The sequence below is a fragment of the Geotrypetes seraphini genome, chromosome 9 (genome assembly GCF_902459505.1).
Source record: "Geotrypetes seraphini chromosome 9, aGeoSer1.1, whole genome shotgun sequence".
NCBI lineage: Eukaryota > Metazoa > Chordata > Amphibia > Gymnophiona > Dermophiidae > Geotrypetes > Geotrypetes seraphini.
In genome coordinates this window covers 54,651,240-54,661,932 of record NC_047092.1, presented here as the reverse complement: position 1 = coordinate 54,661,932, position 10,693 = coordinate 54,651,240, and the positions used below count along the sequence as shown (strand labels likewise).

Here is a 10,693-nt window from a genome sequence, read left to right as displayed (position 1 = left end):
TTTATTATTTATGGTCTGTGCTTATATTTTTATTATGATAAATTAATTCCAACCCCATTTTTCCAATGTTTACAGAAAGTTGACCATCAAAAAGTTGCATTTTAGTAAACATATCTTTATATTCAAATTACGGTATTTAGTGGTCCTGACATACCTTAGATAGCAGTGTAGATCTACATTAGATGTGTTTTTCAGACATTAATAACTAACAATGATTTCCATTACTTTTAACATACACAAATACTTGTTTTGAAAACCTCTGTATTAGACAGTGTCTTCTTATAATCACTGTTAATTCATTAAAGTTTCACACCACTTGTGTTCTAATGATTTCTTAAACTTTTGACACTGGTGAGATTTTTACACCCATTAGCAAATACCATGATTAATTATTGTACCAGAGTATAGTGTCCAGCTGTCTGTTATTTTCCTCACCTGCCAATGAAATCAAATTTTGAAAAAATGCCCTCCCTCTTTATTTGAATTGTAAGATGGTATATATGGATATTTACAAAATCTTTATTTTAAATAGATATAGTTATAAGTTTACATTCTTATATAATATAGGTAGAATATTATACACATAAAATTCCAGCCCTTTATTGGGGAAAAAAAATCTCTTAATAACTCAATTCTCTATTGTGGCAAAGTTGTACTTTTTTATATTATATAATTATCCTGAATGCACCATATTTAAGAATATTAATTTGTTTTTGTGTTCATATCAGCAAGTAAATATGTAGGATTTTAAACTAGAAGAACCCACACCTCTGGGGGGAAAACCCATAAAACAAACAAGTCTTGCATTCACTACTACCCTATCATAAAGTAAGGAGGCCTAATTGAGCAATGCGTTTATATCCTGCTATTTGTACAAATAAAAGACCACATTTTGATTCAAAATAAACACAAAAGCACTGTTGTGACTATAACAGGGAGTCATATACTAATTTATATAATAAGTGGTTGTGCATGCTTTATTCAAGATTATGGCTGCAAGAAATGGCATGAATTGCTGGGTGTGTTTAATGCTGGATTATAGCAATTTGAAACATGTCAAACACATGGCTAACGCCTCATGCTTCACTCATTCTTGCGTAAACCTGCATAGCCACCATCCATTATAGCCTTGGTAACAACACAATTCTGCAAGTAAATATTGTTACACTAAGTAACCTTTCAATTCAAGTTGTTTAGGAAGAGAAAATGCAATCTTGTGCAGTCAGTTCCAGTGTCAGTTTAATGTTTCAAAAGGGAAGTGGTGTAGAGAATAAGTATCTGTACAGTGACTTCTGAATAAAAAAAAAATAATAATAATAAGAAAGACAGAAAACTTTCCCCCAACAGTGATTATTTTGCTTTCATTAAGTGGACAGTGGTGCCTCTATAATAGAATTAATGATTATCTATATAACAGAAATACACCTAACATCTTTTAAATTTTATAATGTAATGTTCTTTCCACATTTTTGTAAGTAGATTAGAATTATTAAGATTATGCTCTGTAACTCATCTATAAAAGTCAGAGAATGCTTATTAAAAAAATTGTTGTTATATGTTCTCAAATAAATTGTTGTATGCACACCATATGTAACATATACAATAATAGGTAGTATTGCTAGTATATTTGGAAATTAAAATATGAATGAAAAACATACATTTTATCATAGCTCATGTTTTGGCTGGTTTGCTAGAACATGCTCACTTCCATTGGGAAAAGCAGTAAGATGATACTCTAGTATGACTTCCTAGAAGTTCTTGAGCTATTGAAATTCCACATCCCCAAATTGAGTTCATTAGATGCAAATATTTGAAAGTCAGCTTTGATTTTTCCAAAATACGTTCTACATCTTAATTTGTCATCTCTTCTTCATTTGCTGTATGTTATGCCTCACCCTTCCTTCTGGTTCATTCCATTAATTTACCTTCAGAATTTCCTAGTAATTTGCACTGGTATTTAGCTAAATCCCACCAATATTTTTATACTAAAGTTATCCCCATTGGCTCTGCATTCCTAAATCTCAATATATAGGCTACAACACATTTTAGCTTAGCCAGCAAGGCCCACACTGTGCATGAAGTCCTTAGGTGTATATAAACTGGTACCTTACTTTTAGAAACAGAATTTGAGTGCCTGGTTAATAGGGTGCTCAACTGGCAAGCAGAGAGACTACCTCTTACTCCATATATACATAGCTGATATTCATGCACAAGCAACACATGACTGGAAGTATTCTTGTAAAAAACAGTAGTGTAAAATGTGGGTGTTTGATATGTTTGAATTATGAAATTTGAATGTTCTTGCATAGTTTTTTCTCTCCTGACCAATTTAAAGACACAAGGGTGCCTCAATCTACTAGGGTACAGACATTTTGAAATTGCATGTCTTACTTTATTTAGGTCAGCTGAAATTCAGTTTGGTTGATTGACTCCTCCTACCCAGGTGATTTCTGTTTCTACCCATGTATTTCATGATTAAGCCTTTGGAAATGTTACCTCATTATTAGTAGAGCATAAAGAAAGTTTTAAAATTTAGAATTTTGAATGTTACATTTTCAGTTTCAGTACTGAACATCTCAGTATCTTACTGCAAAAGACATTTAATAAATCTAAAAGTAATGCCTGCTTACACAATTGTTAAGAAAATACATTCAAATTTTCTTATTAGGGCAATCAAACCCTTTTCAAGGAATATTTTAGGCATTCTGCATGTAAAATTTATACCTAATTTGAATGCTTATTATCTGCCTAATCTCAGAAAAGAGTACTAGCTTTGTGTTCTTTGTGTAATATCCATCATCGTGTATATCATATTTTCTGTGTTCTAAATTATTTTTCTCAGCTAATGTCGAATAAACAAGGATTTTTTTCATAAACACATATGATTTAGCAGCAGTTTACTATTGTTTAGGACAGCTGTCACCCTTTATTATAACTGTGTTCATGTTTGTGTCCCTGTTTCTTCATGATCATATCTTAAATTAGGAAATATACACTTTAATCTCCTATGGGAGATATAAAATATAAAAAGTTATCTCATTGCCTTGTCTTGAGCCAATGGTGTTTTTGTCTACTGAAATTAATCATTTCATTAAAAAATATTAGGCTTGCTTAGCTGCTATCACTTAATTTGCTTAACTTACGTATTCTCATTATTTGAAGATGAAAATACTGATTTTGAGTTGTACATTCATTTTGAATATGATAGAAATCTTCAAATAATGAATTTGTATTTGCCATATATATATTTTAAAAAAATCACCCTTTCCAAATTATGCATAATATTTAAATTAAAACCTGGAAAAGTTAAAGAAAATAGTGATGTTCAAGCAAGCTTGATTTTAATAGCTTATACCTTGGTGTAGATATATAACTTAGGAAGGTATTTTATCAGTCTTTCAATATATGTAGCATATTTTGCTATATTAAATAGAAAAGTATTGTCTCTCTTGACATCAGACTTACATAGGATTACTATGTTAGCAGAAATTGGTCTTCTCACATTTATATGAACACATTGGTTCTTTATTTACTGCAAGGATTTCAACTGATCTTGGCAGGACATCTCATTGCTATCCGGAAAGTACAGTATATTTATGCAGTGAAAATGATAAAACATTTATTACTGTAGAGAAGGTAATATGCATAATTTATGCTGTTTTTAGCACAATCATTAGTGATATTCTTGATAGATTTTATTTCCAGCTTTCATATCTAATACATGCCTTGAAAATTAATTTTATATCTTTCATTTATTTTCCTATGTTAAAATTGAGTTTTAAGTCATCTTCAAGTGAACAGTTTGATTGCTGCTCATGCATAAGCTTAATTACTTCCTAGGAAGGACAGCATTAAATGTTTTAAATGTCAGAAAAATAAATGAATATCAGCCATTTGATTAAAAAAATAGGCAATATCTGACATGGTTACAGCAGGAGCTTTTTCTTAAAATGCCTCCAAGGCAAAATTTTATTTAGGAACAAAAAAGAAGCACATTATACTATTTATCATTGGTCGATGCTATATAATTTGCAAAACCCTTACCAAATTCTAATTTTGTATGATTAGCTGTGCATCATTAAACAGCAGCCTTATATAAGATATGGTGTAAAATCCTGACAAAATCAAGATAGTGAATATTTTAAAGAAAGCTGCATAGTTATCCATGGTTGTGGTTGTCAAAGCTAGATAATAAGAAGTTTAGAAGAGAGTGTGCTATCATGCTTTCATTTATGCAGATTTTATAAGAAGACTTTCAGAAGCAGTCATTCCTAAGTGTTATTTGAGCATTCTGAATATATGGTATGTTATTTTGGCTGTTAAACATAACCACACAAAGAATACTTACAAAAACCATAATTTCAGTGATTAGCACCTGGTTGCAAGCTCAATGTGTACTGCATTTCTTAGCAAATTACAAAGCAAGGATTTCTTTCTTCTCTTCTAAAGATGCTGTCTCTGTAATTGGTAGAGAGAGACATCTTGATAATGGAAGTGTGAAGGTGTAACGTGTGTGTTAATTGATACTTCTTAATCACTTTCAGGTATTAAGTCATGATGCAGGAATCTGCAACAGAGACAATAAGTAACAGTTCAATGAATCAAAATGGAATGAGCACTCTAAGCAACCAATTAGATGCTGGCAGCAGAGATGGAAGATCAAGTGGTGACACGAGCAGTGAAGTAAGCACAGTAGAACTGCTGCATCTGCAACAACAGCAGGTAAGTTTTTGTTTTTGCTTACCATTGTCTTTAAACAAATTATTTTGTTTGATTGTATATTCATTTCAATAAATTAGTGTTATATATAAAAAAATGATCATTTATAATTTGCACTCCATTTCATTTATGAATCTTTAAGGATGTTTCATGTTTAGAACATTTATTTTGCATGTTGTTTTTTGTTAAATACATATGACTTGTTTACAAAACATATTTTAATGCTTTATAGTCAGGTATATGTTTTTTTTTTTATTCCCTTATTTGCCCTGTAATATTATGATTAAAAATGTGATATTTTTTTCCCCACCAGAGGGCCTCATAAGTTACTTGATACTTTTCCTTGCTTATTAAATACTTATTCCAAAGTATAAGCTAAGTTAAATGTATCCCAAGCATTTCAGAAAGTACAGATGCTCTGTTCTTACAGTTAAAAATAATTGAAAATGTTTACTCTCTTCACTAGAGGTTGAACTGTTAGTCTGCATATTGATATTGCTAAAACTATTTACAAAGCAATTCAGTAGTGTTTGTTATATTTACATTGATTTTATTTGCTTATGTATTTTAAATAAATACTAGACCATTAGCTTTTGTACTTTAATTTAGAGATATAATCTGCTAGTCAGCTGATAAATAACAGTATTGTAGAACAGAGGTGCCTTAATTTGTGTGGTACTACACAGATCCCCTTTCTAATTTAAGAATACTAATTGAATCTTTTGTTTTACTTTGCTAAATATTATTAGTTGTATTGTAATGCAATAATGCTTAGCACAGGCTAAGCACTCTGTTTATAGATATTTTTTGTGATTGAAATAAAAATATCTGTGTACACAGTCAAGGCACTTTATTTTACTCAAAGGTAGCAAACAAGAATTGTATAAACAACTATGTCTAATTCAACAGATATTAAAATTAGTTGTTTCTGGTAAATAGAGTAAGGGATGTTTCAAAAGAGTTTATTTTTTAAATTGCAAATTATACTTCTATAGATACATTCTGTTTTTGAAGAAATATAGTAGAAAAACAGGAAAATGATAAATTAGCTAAAAGAGTGATAATCTTTTTAGGATATGTTTAAATCTGTTGAACACATTACTAGAATGATCATTGATTTTGATGTGCCTCAGTTATTTTGGCTATAGAATTGAAATATAAAGTTTAAACTTTTATTTATTGGTCTTTATTGACCGCTTTTATGAAGAGATTCACCCAGGCATTGTACAGCAGGTTTTTAAATAAATATTTTCTTATAAAAAGTTCTAGCAACATATATTACTCAAACATATTCTAAGTATTGTTGAAGCAAAGTGCAATTTGATGTAAATAGTGTAGTGTAATAGCTTGTTATGCCAATTCTTGACAATGCAAAACATAAATACAGTATATCGGTGGCATAAAGTGCCATCTGCTATCCCTTCAAGCATTAGTTTGACACATTAAATCCACTTTGGGCTAGATTCATAACCTGCCCGATCAGTGTCCGATCCGGGCAGGTCCGATGGATTCTCCAAACTGCAATATGCTGATGGAGGCAATCGGAGGAACATCCCATCTGCCTGCCCGTATCACTCTATAGTGATCCCAGCACATGCACAGACTGTCTGTAGATGGTCTTCGCATGCAGCAGACCTCTGGCCCCGGCAGAGATTTCTTTTTTGGAGCCCGTGGTTTTAACCCGCTTAAGCCCACGGGTTAAAACCACGGCCTTGTACTGCGGGGAAGGGTGGGAGAATTGGGGCAGGCAGGCGATCTGGGTAGGCAGGCGATCAGGGCAGCAGGAGAGTTGAGCAGTGGGAGAGTTGGGGCTGCAGGAGAAAAGACAGCTCCTTAGCCAGGGGATGCAGGCGATTGGGGCAGGCAGGCGATCCGGGCCAGCGGGAGAGTTGGGGCTGCAGGAGGCATTCGGGGCAGCAGGAGATCAGGGCTGACAGGACAGAGAGCAGGGCGGTAGAAGGCAGGGCAGTCGGAAAGGGCTTGAGCGACTGGTCCTCAGCAGTCGCTTGTTTGTGATCGGCCAGCCTAGTCAGTGTTGCATGGTTTTGGTTAGTGAATCATATCTCTGCCTACTTTGCATGTCGTTGTCCTCATTTGCATGCGTGGTTCGGAGGATGGTCGGCAGAGAGGTAAGTGAATCAGGCCGGAGGGAAATCAGGTCGCAAAGGGATCGCAAACCGATCGGTACATGATCGGTTTGCTTTGTGAATCTAGCCCTTTATCTCTACTTTCCAGGTTTCCAGTAGGTAGTGTTGGGGGGGGGGGGTGAGGAGAGCAAACAGCCCCCTCCCCCCAAAAAAAAAAACCAACAAAAAAAACACAAACCACCAAAACAAAACAGAATAACAACTAAAAATTAAACAGTTGAGTATTTCTAACATATTTTTAGGCAACAAGCTTAGAACTATCAATCCTTCCCCCAAAATTTGATTGTGTTAAGTAAGCACACATGGTGGGGTGAGGATTATGGGTATTGGTATTTTGTATTCTAGGAAATTTTGATATACGCTTCAGAATTATGGGGGAAATTCTAGAAATGGCACCTAAATTTAGGCACCTAATTTAACTAACAAATGCCATTTAAAATGGTAAAAAAATGGCACCGTTAAAGTGCCTACCGGCACCTAAATAATACGTGCCAGAATTGCACCTATGTACATGCTTTAAGTCACCAGATGCCACTAAGGGCATGACTAACACCGGAAGTAGTGTTAGGTGGCCTAAAGCACTGTTCTTCAAACGCCGGTCCGCGGACCGGTCCGCAGAAAATTCCTGCCGGTCCGCGGAGGGCCGGCAAGATAGACGCAGGTTAAATTTCCCGTCGGCATCTCTTCCCCTTTCCCTTCCAGGGCTTAGGATCGGCTGTGGACAGCAAAAAGAAAAACAGAAGCCGCAGGACTTTTCCTCTTGCCTGCATCGCTATAGGCTCTGCCGATCCTAATCCCACCCCCCTCTGAAGTGACTTCCTGTGTTTGAGGGGCAGGATTGAGACCGGCAGAGCTTATAGCAAATAGCAATGCAGGCAAGAGGAAAGGTCCTGCAGCTTCTGTCTTTGTTCAGAGTTCTGGGCAAGGGAACTGTATGTAAACTGATGCGAGTTAAGAACCAGGCTGCTTCCAATTTAGTGTCAGTTATGGTGAGACCAGCCATTGTGACACTGGAGTCACTCTGGGGCCAGCATCCAAGGGAGGGAATAAAAGATGCTGGATTCCCACGTGTTGTGGGAAGGGGATGGTAGACAAGGGGGGGGGGGATTGGTGTGACAGAAGGGAGATAGTGGATCCCCTTGCGGGGATAGTTATTGGAACTAGGTGGGAGTTGGAAGAATAGGGACACAAAGACAGATGCTGGATCTTGCAGGGGGCAGAGAGACATGGAAAATGCTGAACAGGAGGGTGGAGTATGAAGACAGAAGTAAGATGTTGGACATGGGTAGATGGAGTAGGGAGACAGAGGGGATATGCTGGACGTGGTGAAGGGGAAATAGGGAGACAAGGAGAAGATGCTGAATAAGGAATGGAGGGAGTAGGGTGATGGAAGGTATCTGCTGGATTAAGATGGGGAAAAGAGGGGAGGTACTGGAATACGTTCAATATAAAATCATAACTGAGGCTTGTGCGAATGGGATCAGATGGTTTGCGGGACCGAGCTTGCGGAGACGGGGCGGAAATGTGTTTTTTAAATTTTAGTCTTAGTAGTTTGCCGGTCCACAAAATAATTATTTTATTTCTGCTGGTCCACAGGTATAAAAAGGTTGAAAAACACTGGCCTAAAGCACCTATGTAGGCGTGATTCACAACAAAGATAGGCACTGAAAATGTAGGCCTGGTAAACCCTGGCCTACATTTCTGGTGCCTATCTTTTACAGAGGCGCACAATGCTCTATAATGTGCCGTTAAGTGCTTTTTAAGTGGCTGCCAATTTCAGCACCCTATAGAGATTCCATGCCTACATGTAGGCATCCTTCAAACAGTAAATGTCTGTAAGTGATTCCCTCTCTAGAAATATCAATAGTGAGGTCATATTTTAAAATCATAAGTCAGCTATCGCTGTCGGTATTCAATATTGATAACCAATCCAGTAACCCAAATTATATAGGTGCATTTGTTTAGTTTTAAATTCTCTTTTAATTTGTATAAGAGATGGTTGACTTCATTTTCTAAATAATTTAATGCATTTTGGATCTATAAAACAGTTTTAACATTGGGTCTCGTATATAAAATTATCCTCCAATAGATTATTTCCTCTTCTTAGTGACTTAACATTCTTGTCTTAATATTTTAGATACTTAAGATTTAGAAATGTAGTACAGTATATGCAGGTCTTTCTTTATCTGTTGTTGTTTGCAATGTTGCTTTGTTAATATGTATGTATGGCCAAACATTTGAGGCCTACTATTTTTAGCCTATAAGGAACATTTTCATAAGTCATTCCTGAGGTACGAAGATTAGTAATATAGCACTGTTATATTTCATATGCAATTTAAGAAACTGGTGGTTTTCTAAATAACAGTGATACAATAGGAATTTGTAAGGTTTTTTTAATGTTAAGTTGTTTGAGTAGTTTAAGACAGATATTTTCAACTTCACATTAACTTGCCATGGTTGGAATAAAGGAGTAACATTTATGTTTATTTATTAGAGAGTTTCAAAGAAAGCAAAAAATACTGATAAAGTATAACTAAAATAAACAAGACAAAATAGAGGTCTCTACTGAGACTCTTATGTGAATACTTTTTTGAATTAGGACAGTACTGCTTGTGGCTTGATCAATTATATCAGTGTGAGAAGTCTGTCTGAAATCAGGCATTTACACCTCAACCATGTTTCAAAAGAGAATGACAGCATTCTATCATATATTGTAATGTATATTGAGTGATAAATGGATTTGTCCTGTCATAAATTAAAATGTTGGGTTTAAAGATGTATTGCTAGATGATACGTAATTTGTTATCTCAGTGTAGATATTTATCAAGTTTTAATTATTGTAAAAGCTCAGATATAGTAGTATATACAGAAATACCTCATGTGAGTATTTGCAGTTTAGAGTCTTTCCATTACAATCTTTTAATGTATTATATAATCAGAAAATTAGAAGGATACAATTTTATTCCATCCTTCTCTTTTTTTATTTGAATCTTTTCTAATTTGTTAAATTCAATGTTAAATAGTAAAATCAGTATTAAGTAGGAATAGCATATTTCTGGTGTTGTTTTTGATTAAACACTTTGATCAAATTATTCTGCATTAGATGCAGAATTCTATTTTGATATTAAGTTGGCAGAATTAATTGTTTGTGCCACTAAGGTCAAAATAGTTGCTAAAAACACTTGATTGCTTTACAGGGTAGATTTGAGCTTGCATTTTGAGTATTCATTAAGTCACTTCCATCAAGATATTCTTCTAGAATGTTTTATGTGAATCTATTTCTCTGAAGGTGTTTCAGGTATTTATACTGAAAATGCAGTGTTTTGTTATAATTATAGAAACAATTCATATATTGCTTTTTTATGAGATTTTTGCCTTTATAAGCACTCATGTGCATGCACACACACACACACACATATGGCTGCTTTATCAGAAAATGAAAACCATTATTATTCCCTTTATTTTCTATACAAAAGCATCAAATTGTGTAACTGTCCATATTGGACAGATTAAGGGGGAACTGCAATCAGGATGGACAAGAAGGTCAACTGTCTTCAATGCCAACCCAGGAAGAGGAGGGGATATTGGCATACTGCCCTTTTGAGTCTGTCTAAAAATTGAAAGGCTTCCAGTGACTTCTATGATGGGAATGGTAGTTTTTGAAGAAATAGTTTTGGCTTGTTATGTACGGTATTCAAATATGCTTTTATTGTTGTTATATAACATGGAAGTGAGCAAATAGGAGGGCAATTAGGTGCCAGGATGATCCACATTAAGCTAGTATTCTGCAAAGGGCAATTTTGGGCTGGATTCTGTAAATGACACCC

At 34.9% G+C, this 10,693-nt stretch overlaps 1 protein-coding gene across 26 annotated transcripts in view; it reads left to right on the top strand.

The window, feature by feature from the left end:
* Window positions 1-10,693, top strand: part of FOXP2 (forkhead box P2) — a 979,918-nt gene that overhangs the window by 172,326 nt on the left and 796,899 nt on the right. For 17 of the 26 annotated variants that reach the window (XR_004540577.1, XR_004540578.1, XM_033957711.1 and 14 more), the window contains one exon: window positions 4,545-4,722. The exons of 1 other annotated variant lie outside the window; for it this stretch is intronic. Coding sequence is in view for 21 of the 25 variants with exons in the window: in XM_033957711.1 (XP_033813602.1) it covers window positions 4,555-4,722 (168 nt within the window). In the remaining 4 variants the exon portion in view is untranslated. Of the gene's footprint in view, window positions 1-4,544; window positions 4,723-10,693 lie in introns of those variants that run through there. 8 more of the 26 variants (XM_033957722.1, XM_033957720.1, XM_033957731.1 and 5 more) reach the window with 5 other exon arrangements.